Source organism: Varanus komodoensis, unplaced genomic scaffold, assembly GCF_004798865.1.
Source record: "Varanus komodoensis strain SLA01 unplaced genomic scaffold, ASM479886v1 scaffold23, whole genome shotgun sequence".
Lineage (NCBI taxonomy): Eukaryota > Metazoa > Chordata > Lepidosauria > Squamata > Varanidae > Varanus > Varanus komodoensis.
Genome location: NW_025335627.1, coordinates 13,078,668 through 13,094,786, shown reverse-complemented (window position 1 = coordinate 13,094,786; position 16,119 = coordinate 13,078,668). Strand labels below are relative to the sequence as shown.

General features: G+C 40.2%; 1 protein-coding gene across 1 annotated transcript in view; it reads right to left on the bottom strand.

Moving 5' to 3' along the window:
• The window catches only part of BARD1 (BRCA1 associated RING domain 1), a 72,753-nt gene that overhangs the window by 14,695 nt on the left and 41,939 nt on the right, over positions 1-16,119 (bottom strand). The window contains exons 5-7 of the mRNA XM_044432080.1: positions 9,405-9,485; positions 8,290-8,462; positions 3,005-3,110 (exon numbers count right to left, since the gene is read on the bottom strand). Of these exons, the coding sequence (XP_044288015.1) occupies positions 3,005-3,110; positions 8,290-8,462; positions 9,405-9,485 (360 nt within the window). The remainder of the gene's footprint in view (positions 1-3,004; positions 3,111-8,289; positions 8,463-9,404; positions 9,486-16,119) is intronic.

Genomic DNA, 16,119 nt, shown 5'->3' with positions numbered 1-16,119 from the left:
ATAAATTTTCAGTTACAGTTGCACAGAAATACAATGTAATGAAACATTTGTCAGTGTCTTAGTTTGGTCCTGCTGCTTTTACAACCTCACAGCCAGCTATGTTACTGGAAACACTGAATAAGGCCAAAATTTTTTTTGATTTAATATTGGTGAATAAATGTGATACGAAAAGTCTGGAATGGAATGGAATAATGAACTGGAATACCTAATATTGCCCATTCAATTGAGCATTTCATTATTATCCATATCAGGTTATGTTTAATTCAGCAAACATTGATATAAGTATACTCTTTAATAAGAGTTTCATTAAATCAGTCAATTGTTGGAGGTGCAATGCAGCTAATGCTTCTATTCCTATTTGTTTTGGCAGTGTCCAATGGCAGCTTCTCTTTGGGAAGAGGCAATTCAGATAAATCTTATGATAGAAGGTTCTTTAGGTTACACATGCTTTTTTGAATTACTGACCCATTTCTTAGAATCTAATGCAAGGTCAATGTAAATGGATTTTCTGCACTGTATTGACTGCTAAAAGAGTGCTATTGCAACACTAATATAAACAGCCACCTGTAATAACACAATGCATGGAGGATTTAATGACATTTTAGATTTTTGAACAGGTGGCCAAAAGGTTTACAAATTGACTGATCTATTGATATTTGGAAAGCTTTTATGGAAGTATATGCATAACTATTTTGGTAACAATAGTATGTATGTTATACCCTAATATATAGGAATATATTCTATGAAACCAGTGCTGTGGATCCTTTTCTTTGCTCATGTACTATTTTATTTTTCCTTTCCCCCCTCATTACTTCTTAGGGTGCAATTTTGTTTGGTCTTATTTGTATAGCACAATGAGAAATAAATAGTAATTTTTAAAAATGTTCTGAAAGGCTGGAAAAGAACCCGAATTCTTAACTGAAATGATGTAGGCAGTATTCTGACCATTTTATAGAATTCATAAATAGGAAATGTTATTCCCACTATTTTCTAAATATCCTGGTCATTCCAATCTTTTAGAAGATGCTTTTATCTAATTTTATTGTTTTGTTTTTATCTAATTTTATCTTAAGATGCTTTTATCTAATTTTATTTTTTGACCACAGTACTGTTCAATAGTTTATACATTCCACTGCAGAATTAATTCTAAATGTTGTTAGATTTTTTTAGAGTAATTGTATTTTCCCTTATCTTAATTAACTTTAATTTTAGAACTATCTTAACTAATTGCAATTTTGTATTTTATTTGCTGGTCAATGACCAAATAAAGAATTGATTGAGTGAAAGAATTCATTAAATTGATTTAGTGTGTACAATTTCATTTTGTTTGTGCAGCAGATCTGTTCCGAAACTAACACCTTCTCTTTTGTGAAGGCTTCTCGTTGTTGTTTGCCTGTTCCGTCTAGAAACAGACCCTAACTCTATCCTCCCCACTAATGGCCCTGACGGTGCATGGGGTCCCCCATGTGGGGAACACATAAACAAAGAACCAGTGGAGCTTTTGCTCCCGGTAAGAGGACAGGCAGAGTTAGGCCACCACTGACTGGGACCACAGCTCATGATGTGCACAGGAGACATTCCTCATCCCCACTATGCTCCCCCTTTCCAGGTCTCTCAACACATGCATTACATGACTGTGTTTACAAGACAAATGTGGTGGACAAAGCTGAAAACTGTCAGAGGGTTTGGGTGCACTTCTAAAACATGAAAGAACTTGGCACATTCATAGATCTCTGGTGCCAGAATATCTGCAAGGCACTAGACATGAAAACTTTCTCCCTCGGGCTTTGGAGGAGCTGCGGCTGCTGCCTCATTGTGATGCTTTGGGTGCTTCTCCCTCCTCACAGTGCAATGGAAAACTTCACAGCCTGATGAAAGGAGTGTTCTGGGTGCGGCACTGCACACCATGCTATTCTACAACAAGTGTGTGACTCTCCTGCTTCCTCATAGGGATGTGACTGCTAGCAGAGGGATTGCCTTACACCAGCCCCAGAGTCAGATACCATCTGCAGAAAATCTGTCACTCTTCAGCCCAGGAGACCTCCTCCTCCTCCACTTCATGCACAGCAAGACATGCTGAACATGGAACGACCGCTAAGATAAGCCATAGGTTGTCAGGCTTATTGGTCAAAAATCGGCCTCCCTGTGGAAAGCAGTCTGAGTTTGAATGATGTGACAACTCACCATGGCTACTCTCCACATATGGTGAGAGCCCAGTCACTATGTTACTATTACAACTGCTTCTCTCTGACAATGAAATGAGCAGTGGCTGGATAATGTTCCTTTTCTTGGCCAAGGAAACAATGTAGCAGCAACCCTGGGTCAGGAAGGGTGCCCCACCTGGGCAATGCCATACATACTTGTGAAGGATGGCGGACACGTGCATTGACACTTGCCTAGCCAACTGTGGTAGATCAGAGTAGCCAGCCTTCAGGGTACTTTTTTGAGCTGAAAAGAGTAAACTTAGGTGTTACGGACAAGCAGTCTAATAAAGTCATCTTTGGAATTCACTGCCAAGGGCAGCCCGCCAGGACTCTTCTCTGATGACTTCAGTTAGTGAACACATTGTCATTTCAATGACCTCTTGCCAATACTGGATACTATTGCTATGTTGTTATGACTGTATTGCTCTACTGCCTTTACTATTTGGCTTTTTGCCTCATTCATATATATGTATCTATCTGGCTATGGGGCGGCATACAGATGCAATTAATTAATTAATTAATTACTACTTTAACAACCTTTTAGACTCTTGACTGGCTATTATTTGAAATTGAGTTTTATTGCTATTTAAACTCTTGCATTTCTGCAGAACTTGCATTCTCTTTATGGTAGTAAGTTGTCTTAGGTGATTTTGGCAAAGAGTTGACAGATATTAGAAATAAGAGGCACCTTTGAAATACATACAGTATTAACAATCAACAAAGTTGGATTTAAGCAGCTGAAGAGCATGTCAAAACTTAGCTTAATATAGAGGTAAAGGGTTTTTTTAAGGAGTACTTACTTCTGCACATTGTATAATAGAAGATTCATTATTCACTGGTAACATCAGCAGTGACTTCATCTTTTCTGTTTCTGCATAATCCATGGGTTTGTGACCAAATATATTACTAATAAAAAAGGACAGATGGATCTTAAGTAAATAAAGGGTGTGAGTAGACCTCTAACCACCTGGATACAATTGCACTGTAGATTTTCAACTTTCTTAATATGCAGTTTTCAGGAAAATTGAATGAAAACTCAATTAAGGCTGTCTAAAATTTAAGACAGATGGACACAGAACAGCAAGCTGCTGCATTCAGCATAAAAAGCAGGAGGTAGAACACAAGACGGCAAGTTTATTACCAAGTCAGTCCTTGTCAATGATCTACAGTCTGCGCACTCATCTGATCATGACTTTTAATAGGGTGGGAATTTGAGTTTTGTAACACACAAACTCTTTTTACTGTATCAGGTAAAGGAAAATGTATCAGGTAAAGGAAAACGTAACAAATTAAGAATGTTACTCCAGGGACAATTTGCCACTTGCTCTAGCTTGGCTACCATCAACAGTGGTCCTGCACTTGTCTACTTTCAACAACCTGTGAATGCTGTTGCTGCTTTATCATTTTTCCTTTTCATGTTACAGTACATGCTGACACCTCCGGCAGCATTACTAAACTGGACATATCATCTATGCATCTGGTGAAAAGAGAAATGCTTAAGCCCTGCTTCACTCCTGGAAGTATCAGGCCAATAAAGACTGTCATGTCACCTCTATTTCAGCATCTATCAACAGAGCAATTTGGCCTCATTTTAACTTAGAGCTATATTTAAAGCCAACAGCCAAAAGAGACTTCAAGCAGCATACTCAGAAGGGAAAACAAATATTAGTTTATGTATAAAACTGCTGGCTTGCCACAACAACAGATGGCATGATAGCTGTGTTGTTTTTAACATGTTTTAACTCACTGCTATAACATCCTCATCTAAGAAAAGAGAATGGGGAAAGAGGCAGAAGCATAAAGTTCTCCTTCCCTTACAGAAAAGGATGGACCTTTGCTCAAAGGCAGAGCAAATGCTTTCCATGTAGAAAGGCTCACATTAAATCACTGGCATCTCTAGAGCTGCTTCTCTGGAAGAAGGGCTGGGAAGACCTTGCCCCCCCCCCCCAAGTCCTAAAATGCTCCTTCCGGTAAGAGTAGCTAAGATGGAATAAACTGGACAATGTTTGATGGAAGACAACAATACTCCTTACGCCCATAAAATACTTTAACCCACATGAATCCTGCTGCCTCCACAGCTGGTCCTGCACAATCTAGCTATGTGCTCCAGGTGCATGTGCTTCATCCAGATACTTGCCAAGCAAACACCACCTATTAAATCTCATGAGCAGAAGCTTTCACATGCACTCAGAACAGCATGTAAGCCACCAAAAGGCAGTGTTACTAAAACTATTCAAGCACTTGCATCAGAGTTATTATGCATGCATAGATGCATATACAGTATGCAACACAAGCATTTTTAAATAATAAAAGAGAATAAAGAGAACCATTGCCAGGGTGCCATGGTTAGGGTCCTAAAGAAAGTCCAACCCACACTTAATTAGGACATCAAGAAAGCCTTCAGGCCTATCACATATTCTCAAAGACCCCAAGTTCTTTGTAGAAAGGTTTAGGGGAAAGAGGATAAAAATATAATAGCCAGGTCACAGAAGTGATCCAGGCTTGGCAAATCTAAGTAATAGGGCGACACGTGAGGTTAGTAAATAAAATATTACTGTTGCCTATACTAGGTATACTTTTTTAAAAAATACATAGCTGAAAGTGTGCACCCAGAAAAGCAATGAGATGTTATTTTATCACCTCTCTAACAGTTAAGAGTATTTTGATGACATTTTTTCATTTACCCTACAGAATATAATGCTAAGCTTTTCTATGGAAAATCTGGCATTGGCCTTATTAGATAGTCTTTTGAGCCAGGAGGGTATCTGGCATACATATTGGTATTGCTCGCTAGAAATAAAAGGTTGAATTTTTAATCATGTCACAACATGGAAATCAACACATCTGTTATAGAAAGCATGCATTATCCATGCCTGAAATGAAAAAAACAATCGCTAGTAGTGACCTGCCATTTTGTTAAGTCAAGTATGGGTTGTATCCAATCTTATTCTACTGGTAGAACAGATTTTTGGGCAGTGCAGAGGCTGCAGGGTAGAATAGAAAGGAAAAAAAGTCCTGCTGTTCGTGGACATCTGCTAGAACACTGTTGGACTCAACCCCCAGCCACTCCAAAGCACAGCAATCTATGGGCTGCATTTTATATGAAGGATATTCAGCTCAAATGATCTAGCAATACAAAGGAAAGATAAATCAACTTTAGATGTTAATGGCATCTCCAGTTTATTCCCCAATTTTCACTGGAATTTCACTGGTCAGATTAAAATGGGCCCAAACCACATGGGAACTCTTTGTAAACTAAACTGACAAGATGGAGCAGTGACTCTCTGGCAGCCCATTCCAATATATGATATAAATGAAAGTCCCTAGCCTCCCAGAGGGGCTAGGAACTTTATTTTCTTTTTAAATTAAAAGCTAGGTTCCTTTGGAATTTAAATAATAACCCTGAGTCAAATGGTATATGAAATCACAGAAGACAATCAGGTGATATACCAACAATCATTACAAGGATAGATGAGTAAAAGTTGCCCCAAAGACCTTCCTCTGCTATGAAGGTATACAAGGCAATTTCTTTGGCAAAAGTAGATATGTTGCCAAAAGATACATTGCTAAAAGTGCTATCTGGTCCTGAACAAATGTTCTCTATAGCCTAAGTTCATATTCAAACTTAGACGGGATGGAGCCCATCATTCTTTGCTAAGAAATAAGCAAGCAAGACAGCTTTTACTAATGTTAAACTTATTGTGCATGGAAAAGCTGGCAAGAGAGTCCATTTGATGAAAGCCTTTATGAACAACTGAAATTGCAAATGCAGAGCTAATTTTTCACGTCACTTGGCTGGCTGTGAAGCAAGACAGACAGGAAATTCAAGGAAGCAAACACATGAAAAAAGCCCAACTATAAAATATAAATTAGCTATGTGCAGGAGATTAACTTTTAAAAAATTAACTAGGCCAACAGGGCAATTAATAGGTCCACTGGTCCATAGAGTATTTTCCATTTGTAGCTTCACCTCTTTGCTAACAGAGAAAAGGTTGAAAAGGTAGGATGACAACTACTGAATTCTGCAGAATTCTAGAGAAATACAGTCTGAATAAACCCTCCTGAACCATCTTCCAAAAAAGACGAGACAAATTTCTGTTCATTTAACTAACCAAACAGACATTTTTGTTTTTTCATGGAAAAGACTTTCAGAAGAGGGGGAAATAAATAACCCAAGTCAAATAAGTTATACTTGTTAAGCTTATATAATGTGAGATTATATAGTATGAACTTTACATACAGGCTTCAATCCAGATAGCTATTCCAGATAAATTCAAGAAATTGGAGTTACTAAAATTATCCACTGACCATTTCTTTTGAACATCAGATCTGTATTACATATCAGAAGCATCTTCCCCCTTTTGAACATGGTTTATTAAGTGGCATAGAAGGCTGCTTTTCAAGGTCTTAAATGCATAGAATTTCCTTCAGCGACAGCCTATTTTCAAAGAATATGCAACTTCTCAACTGATCCTTTATGTTCAAAATAATTTAGAGACCTATATCAAAGTAATTTTAAAACCTAAACCACACGGATGCCCATCTCTACTAGTATATATTCCCAACCAATAAGCACATGTTAATTTCAGAAGTTTCAGAAAACATCTGAGTTTGGCAAGCTGTGAGAGAAGGGGATTAGATCACAGGCTCTTCCACTCCTTCCTCTTTGGTTCTCCCACTGGTATTTGGAGGATTCAGTGGCTGAACCTGTCTTGATCCCACTCCCCTCTCCAATCAGCACTCCTTTTCAGGTGACACCAGCACATTTCCCCTTCTTTTCTTCTCCTTTCAGAGCCTTTTTGTGATGCCTGCCAGTAACCGCCTCTCCAACGTGTCAAGTGGAACACATCAGCAGCTGTCACTGGCTCATCACCTTTCAAAAAGTTACCTTTGCAGGAGAAAAAAAATGCACAATTGCACACCTCCAAAAGACAAGCAAAAATTAAACAATGAAAATATTTTGTACTTTTCTGGTATCTAAAAACTATTTTTAAAGGTGACAAAGCAATAACTGACACTTTGAAGGGGGGTGTCACATGGAGACTTCACAAAAAGGCTCTGAAAGGTGGGGTGGGGGGGGAGTAGCAGCTGCCAAAGAGGTAACAATCAGAGATGGCAAAGTGGGCCAGTGAAAGCTGCTCCAAAGTGCCACTTGGCTATCAGTGGAGTGGCTGTCACTGTTGGTAACATGTATGAGCTTGGCAAGAACACTGCCACTCTTGCCGAGTGGTTCACGCACTTCTTCCTCGGTGAAACAAGAGGGATCTCCTAGGTTGAGATGATACAACAATCCCTCCTGGGTCCTACAACCCCATACCAACCCCTGAATTATCAGAGTGGCTTGTTGCCCTTAATCAAGCCACCATGTGGAAAGTGGTCTTGGTTCACACAACATGACAACCACCATGGCTAGTTACCCATGATGGGTTGCTATGTCAGAAGAATTCAGTTAATGTCTGACAGAACCAACACCCAAAGGCACATACAATGGCAATAACAAAACCTTTTAGAAAAACACTTACCTGTATAAACACAGTAGAAGAGTGGAAACAGATTTCTGAGGGATCAGAAAGCTGGATAAACTTAACCCTCCCATGCAAAAATACTCCTTGAAAGGCCTGGTTTTCAAGGTGTAGGGGCTCATGAAGGCCTATAGCAGCTACAGAATTGAACCCCAACTTAGTTATATAAAGCATACTGGAAAGCCTGTACCAGGTCAACTTTCTCTCAGGCCTAGTTCACTGTAGCAGTACACCTTGAACTGGGGTTTAATCATTCACGCTAAAGCTGAGTGTTCACAGGATGAATATTCTACCATAAAATAAACTCCCACTATATATATATAGTGAGATATCAAAGGATTATTCTAGTCTAGCCATCTCATTGTTTACACCAGTTTGTTATGTTTAATAGCTGAAAACATGCCACCTGCAGTTCAAAGTGGTAGGGTCCAGACAACAGCTCTATTGCTTCAATGCACAGTAGGACTGAGCTAAGCCAGCTCAAGAGTTTTTTGAGGATGTAACCACATCCTTCCATTCATTCATTTGAAAAGAGAGAGACAATAGCTTTCACATCTACTCACACTGCATCTCGAGAAGCTCCACGCAAAAGCAGCAGCTCAACAATGCCTGTATGCCCATTCTTAACAGCATCATGAAGTGGCAAATCATTTTGATAGCCAGTTGCATTCAGTAGGGCCCCATGTTGTAGCAATAGCTCCACTACTTCCTTATGTCCATGATTACAAGCTTCATGCTAAATGTTGAACAGGATAAAAGCAAAGTGCACAGGAAAGCATAAGGAATCTCTCAATTAAAGAGTGGGTCTTGAGCGCCATGACAATGCATAAAAAAGTAAACTCAGAGAAAGCAGCAATTTATTATTACACTTACACCCCACCTTTCAGCCAAGACTGACTCCCAAAGCAGCTTACAACAATTAAAATCCATCAGTTCTAGAAATCTTTGCTCTGAGTGATGGGGAAAATATGTGAAGAAGCTCAGTCTGGCAGTAAAAAGGGAAGTCATTTTAATACAGCATCCATCATAAATGGATTTTCACAGCTAGCAGTGACAAATGCAGGCTACTTCCAAACTCCATTTCCTTTGAAATGGAAAATGCAATATGAAGTGCATCAGCAGGCACAGACACTGGCCTCATTTGGATTCAACAGTAAACATCATTTGGCAATTTTTACCTTTTGGGGGCAATGAGTGTGCATGCATGTGTGTGTGTGAAGGTTTCCTGGCTCCAGCACAAGGGTCACAAACTTTAGGGCCTTGCAATGCCATATCTGGCAGTTTAGGGACCACCCAGGTATGTGGACATACATACTCAGGCACAAGCGCTTATCTTCATACAGCTACCAAGGCAACCCTAGGGTTTCTCTTCTTAGCACCATCAAGGAAGTCCCAAGGTAAGGCAAGGGGTCTTACTGATAACTGAAACAAGCCAAAGCTAGTGCTGGCATGCAACCCACTATCTCCAATGTCTCATCAGAGAAAAGGAAAGTAATCACTTACCAACACTAACAAGAAAAACCATAAGACAAGTCAGCACCAGAAATGGCTTGGCAAATCTCACCTCACCTACATTCCCCATTCTCAGTCATTCCATAAGTCCCTTTCTCTATTTAAAGTATTGGGGGCAGTGGGGAGGCAGAGAGAAAATAAAGTTGAGAAAGAATGTAATATTTACCAGTGGTGTCCATCCAGCATAGTCTTTAACATTGGGATCTGCTCCATCTTTTAGTAATTGCTCAACAGCATAAAGATCTCCCTAAAACAAAGGAGAAAAAACACCCCATAGCATTTAAACTTGTCAAGAAAAGGGAACACAAAAATTAAGAAAATATGGAAGCAGCTCTGGGTAAAGAAATTAAAAAATGAAACAAAAATTATTAACACAGAAAATATATTAGGAACACAGAATTCTTTAATTATTCCTCAATAATTCCCATCTTGGATGCACACCTTAATGTAGTAAGGGGCTTTGAGAGTGTCAGAGAAGTCAACAGCAAGGCCACCAGAGGTCATGCCCTCTCCTTAGGCTCGTCTCCTAGCAGAATCACCCATGAATGGTCAAAGTGGAGACACCATACATGTGGAGATACACAAACCCCTTTCAGGTGTAATGGTCACATCAGAAGGGAATGGGTAGCTGTAATGGTAATGGGGATGGGAAAGAGCAGCATCTTGGCACCAGTGGTAGCTGAAGGCAACACTGGTGGAAGATCTTTCCCAGAAATTCAAGATAACTCTGGTTAGTACTATGCAGACGAAGGCAATGGTAAACCACTTCCGAATATTCTAGGTTGGAAGGCACCCAACTGGGTTACTACACAAATGGACAGAGGAAATGTAGTGGACATTATTTACTTAGACTTTAGCAAAACCTTCAACAAAGTGCTGCATGACATCCTACTGAATAAATTAGCAAAATACAGGCATGGCAGAACTACTGGATCCACAACTGGCTTCAAAATAGGTCACAGAGAGTGATCATCAGTGGTAGCTGCTCAACCCGGAGAGAAGTCACTAGTGGAGTACCACAGGGCTCAGTACTGGGACCAGTCCTCTTCAACATCTTTATTAATGATCTTGATGAGGGCATCTAGGGAAAGATAATTAAATTTGCAGACAATACTAAACTGGGTAGAATAGCTAATACCCAGGAAGACAAAAAGAAGATCCAGGGAGACCTAGACAAGCTTGAACACTGGGCAGAAAAGAGAATGAAATTCAATAGGGATAAATGCCAAGTTCTCCACCTAGGCCAGGGGTCGGCAACCCGTGGCTCTGGAGCTGCATGTGGCTCTTGAACCCCTGTGCTGCGGCTCCGTCGCTCAAAACATGCGCCGGCACAGCCGCTGATCTGCTCAAAGCTCCACTCAGGAACGCAGCGCTAGTTAGTTAAGTAAATCAGCTAGTTAAGTAAATCGCTACATTCCTCTGCTCAACAAGCTTCCTGCAGGCTCTCATGTTACACGAAATGCTGCTGAAAAGATTCTCTTTGTCCCAATGTAATCTCCTTCATCTGAATTTTAAAAGCTGTGCTTGGGACCTGTCACAATTCACAGCACTTGACTGTTTATCTGCTAAACAGTCACTAAACACACCTATATCTGTGACCAGTGCTGATTTACTGAGCTTTACCCCCCTCGAACCATGGATAAATCCGAAGAAAAGTTTCTGAAGAAAACCGAACGTTTAATGGTACATGGGTAGATTCATTTGCTTTTACGGCTGATGAACTTATGGGGTTTGCTGTTTAATTCAACACCGATTTACTGAGCTTTCCCCCCCTCCAACCATGGATAAACCCGAAGAAAAGTTTCTGAAGAAAACCAGACCTTTAATGGTACGTGGGTAGATTCATTTACTTTTACTGCTGACAAACTTATGGGGTTTGCTGTTTAATGCATGCAGCCATTTAGCACTGACTTTTTAGGAAGCTGTTCTGCTATTCAAAATGTATGAAAGGAGTCCTACTAGTTTATAATGTAAGATTAAAAATAACAGTTTTTAGTGACTGAACAAGAGCTGCAGCTAAATCATAATGAAGATATAGATCTACTTCTTTGTTTTAATAAGATTCTTATAAAAATTCCAGCAACATTATTACATTGGGAGAGGGATGTTTGTTCAATATTTCACCACATGATAAAAAGATGAGGGCACACAGAAGCAGGTGGCATGTTTGGTTTGCTCCTAGTGGATAATACAAGTTTGGCTTTTTATTTCATAAATACGAGGAGGACTCAGATAGACATTGAGTATTTTATTTGAAAGTAACTTTCAACCCAGCGTCTTTTTTTTCAGAGTTCAAAATGTTTTTGTTGCGTGCAGAAATAAAAATTTGTTTTCCCTGTAGCAGTTCATTGATTTCATAAATGCAACACACTATAGTTTTTTTCTACATAGCATAAAGGTAAAAAACTATATATACAGTGTTATCTTCATTTTAGATGTCAAAAGGGTTTTGCGGCTCTCAGTGTTTTCTTTTCTGTGGGAAATGGGTCCAAATGGCTCTTTGAGTGTTAAAGGTTGCCGACCCCTGACCTAGGCAAAACAAAATCATCTGCTTCGATACAAGATGGGGAATATTTGGCTCAACAGCAATGAGAGTGAAAGGGACTGTGGGGTTGTAGACAACAAACTAAATATGAGCCAGCAGTGTGATGCAGCCACAAAAATGGAAAATTTTATTTTGGGATGCATAGATAGAGGTATCACTTCTAGAAATAAAGAACTACTCATTCCCCTCTACTCTGCAATAGTCAGAACTCACCTGGAATACAGCCTTTAGTTTTGGACACCCAGGTTTTAAAAGGTTGCTGATAATCTGGAGAGGGTTCAGAGGATGGCAGCAAAGATGATACAGGGCCTGGAAAATAAGTCCTACGATGGGAGGCTGAAAGAACTGGGCCTGTTCAGCCTTGAGACAAGAAGGTGCTATCATGTACAAAGTGCCATGATAGCACTCTACAGGTGCCTCGACAGATGCCACAAAGAAGGAAAGGCCTATCCTCACTCATCCCAGATTGTAGGACACAGAACAATGAACTTAAACTACAATACACCAGGTGCAGAATACACACAAGGAAGAATTTTCTGCGACAGCGAAACCAGCTGCTGAGAGAGGTTTGTACTCTTCCACATTAGAGACATCCGAGAAGTAATTAGAGAGTGATCTGATTGGAATTGTGTAACTGGTGTAATGCACTAGCAGGGAATTGGATTCAATGATCTTCCTGGCCCCTTCTGACCCAGCCATTCTACGAATCTATGACACTAGCTACTGGGGAAGAGCAAGGGACAAGTACACATAGCGCTGATGCTAATGATGCTACTAGGGCAAAACCAAAAGGCAGACTACTGGCTGACATGCACAGAAGTGAAAGGAAAGTTCAGTGCTGAATGTGAGCATTATGAAGCAAGACAAAGTGAAAACCCTAAAGCAAGAAATGGAGTGATTAAACATCAAAGCCCTTGGTGAAAACAAACTAGTGGACTGGAATGGGACAGCTGCAATCAGACAAGCACAAAGTGTTTTACTCTGGAAGTAACTGGAGTGACTCCATAGGCAAGTTGCAACATAGGCAGTAAGGGGCTATAATGCAAAGCCTGACCAAATAATAACAACCAGAATTCCTGGATGGCCTATCAACATAACCATCATCAAGTCTATGCTACAACAACAGGTGCTGAAGAAGAAATCAAAACTTTTATAGAAGCACCTAATACATTAACAAAACAAAAGAAGGCATGCTGACCATCACAGAGGACTGGAATATAAAAGCATGAGTACAACTCAGAATTTTGTGAAGCCAATGATCTGTTTATTGCTAATACGTCAGACAACCTATCAGGCAAGTGTACACACGGACAATGTCAGATCGCTGATACAGAAATAAAAAAACACTAAATAATTGGAGGTAGAAAATGGAATAACTGTATTCTTCCTGCCAAAATAAGAACAGGAGCAGACTGTAGTAACAATTATGAACTATTAATATCAAAAATCAGAGTAAAGCTGAAAAAGATCACTAAATGAAGCAGAGTGCCAAATACAATTTCAGTTACCTTCCTGTGGAATTTAAAATCCACATAAAGATCAGATTTGTATTCCTGAGCCCAACTGACGGTGAGCCAGATGAACTGTGGACTGAAACCAGAGACATATTTGGGGAGGAAATACAAAAAGACAATTCCTGCAGCAAAACAAAAGAAACAGCCTAAATGGATGATGGAAGAAAGGGTGACAGAAACAGGCTCAGCATCCTTAATGCAACTTTTTGATGACTCTTACATAGAGGCAAAAAATGGCCAGTGCAAAGAAACAGAAGGGAATAACAAATAAAGAAAAATAAAACAAGAGACCTTTTCCAGAAAATTCAGGAAATCAAAGAAAAATTCTATCCTAGATTAGGAGTTCTGAAAGACAAACAGGAGAACTTACTATGTGACCAGAAGAAAATAAATGTGAAAACAGAGATGCTATACAGAATGATAAAAGGATGACAAACTCCTTTGAAAAGGGAATCCTATGAGAAAGAACTTGCAATATTAGAAAATGAAGCAAAAGCTTCTCTGAAAGCACTTGGGAAGGATTAAAGTACCTGGGGTGACAGGATACCAATAGTAATATTTCAAGCTACAGAGACTGACTCAGTCTCAACCCTAGCAAGAATATGCCAACAATTTTGGAAAACAAAAACAACGGCCCACAGAATGGAAATGTCCAATATATATTCTAATCCCCAAGAAAGCGAATGCTAAGGAATGCAGCAACTACAGGACTAACTTTCCATGCAAACTAAGTGACCCTCACAGTTTTACAACAAAGATTTTCTGAAGCAAGAAATGCCTGACATTCAAGATGGATCAAAAAGAGGCATGTGAGACCATATCACAAATGTACATTAGCTACTGAAACACAACAAAAAATTTCAAAAGAAGATCAGCCTCTGTTTTGTACACTAGAACAGAGCCTTTGGGCAGATCATGAGAAGCTATGGATGATTCTGAAAGCAATGAGTGTACTTCACCACTTGATTGTCCTCATGTGTAACCTTTATCACGGATGAGAAGCTACTGAGAGAAGAATCTGAAATCAAAGGTGAGAAATTCAACATCTGAATTCTTAACCAAACGATTGTTTGACTCAATGTTTCCCCAAAGAATTTTAGAGAAAACTACTTATAAATTGTTTGTCATGTGTAAACTTCACAATAAGTTACCTATCAAGTTAAACTCACTGCTACAATCCCTTATTTTTTATACCCCTTAGTAATCACATAGTATCAAGACAAAATGTCTACTGCTGAATGCAAGCTTTCTGCACCAGACACAGAAAAAAGGTTGCCAATGAGATTGTGTAAGATGTGCTTAGACAACTTGCAGCCCAAGTATCACATGGGAGTATGGTCAGTGGAAAACTGCCATATACCTGGTTGATCCACAATCCTGGCTATACATGAAGTTCAGCCTATCCTTTGTCTTGAATCTCCAACATAACCACTCAAAGGCATCTTTGAGGGGGGTAAGAAGGGGTTCATATGCATCACAGTACTTATTAAAGAGGCACCATATCATATCCAAACTTGACAAAAAAGGCAGGTTGCTTACCTGTAACTGTTGTTCTTCGAGTAGCCGTCTGTGCATTCACACATATGGGTGCTGCGCCTGCGCAGTGCCTAAGGCCGGAAAGATTGCAAAGCTAATGGTTTTTGGCGGGAAACTCTGCTCCCCTCCCCGCCAATGCTATAAATAGAGCGGAGTGTCCGCCATTTTCTCAGTCTTTACAAGACCGAATGTTTGCCCCCTCTCAGAAGAGGGATATATAGCATTAAATTCGTCAGGGACCATGACAGTCGAATGAAACATGGTACCGACAGAAGATCCACTCACCGACACCAAGCAGGGCAGGCAGGTGGGTTGTGTGAATGCACAGATGGCCACCTGAAGAACAACAGTTTCAGGTAAGCAACCTGCCTTTCTTCGTCGTGGCCTCTGTGCATCACACATATGGGTGATTAACAAGCTTACCAGAACCGGAGGAGGGAGGTGCCGTCAGCAAAGAATGGCGGAAAGGACTGCTCTACCGAAGGAGTAATCCTGTCTGGCGTGCACATCGAGGCGATAATGCCTGGCAAAAGTGCACGGGGCAGCCCAAGTTGCAGCTTTACATATGTCCTGTAGTGGGATTCCTGTGGCAAAGGCAGAAGCTGCTGCTGCTGCTCTGGTGGAGTGACCCCTCAGAACAAAAGTTAAGTCCATCTTGGCAAATTGGTATGCCAGGACGATTGTTTGCACAATCCATTTTGAAAGTCTCTGCGAAGTTATAGGAGAACCCTTGTCCTGCTCTGAATACTTCATGAAAAGACAGTCGAAAGGATTCTGTACACGATCTATAAAATGCTAAGCATCAATGCACATCAAGTGTATGCAGGGATCTTTTCAATTGGGTTCGATGGCGATGGAAAGAAAGCAGGTAAGACAATGTCCTGATTAACGTGAAATGGCATAGCCACTTTAGGCAAAAACATCGGAAGAACCACCTTCTCCTTATGGAAGCTTAAATACAGAGGATCTACTTGGAAAGCACAAAGTTCACTAGCTCTTCAGGCCGAAGTGACAGCTACGAGGAAGGCAGTCTTCCAAGACAAGAGACGCAAGTCAATAGTTGCCAGAGGTTCGAACGGGTGAGAGCGTGAAGTACAATGGAGAGACTCCAAGTAGGCATAACAGGACAAACTGTTGGGTGAAGATTCTGCAGTCCTTTGATGAATCTTCTAACGATTGGTTGTGAGAAAACCAACGAACCCTGGATCGCTCCACGGTAATGAGAGATAGCAGCTATGTAAACCTTTATGGATGAAGGTTTAAGTCCCAAGCAATGCAACTCTAAA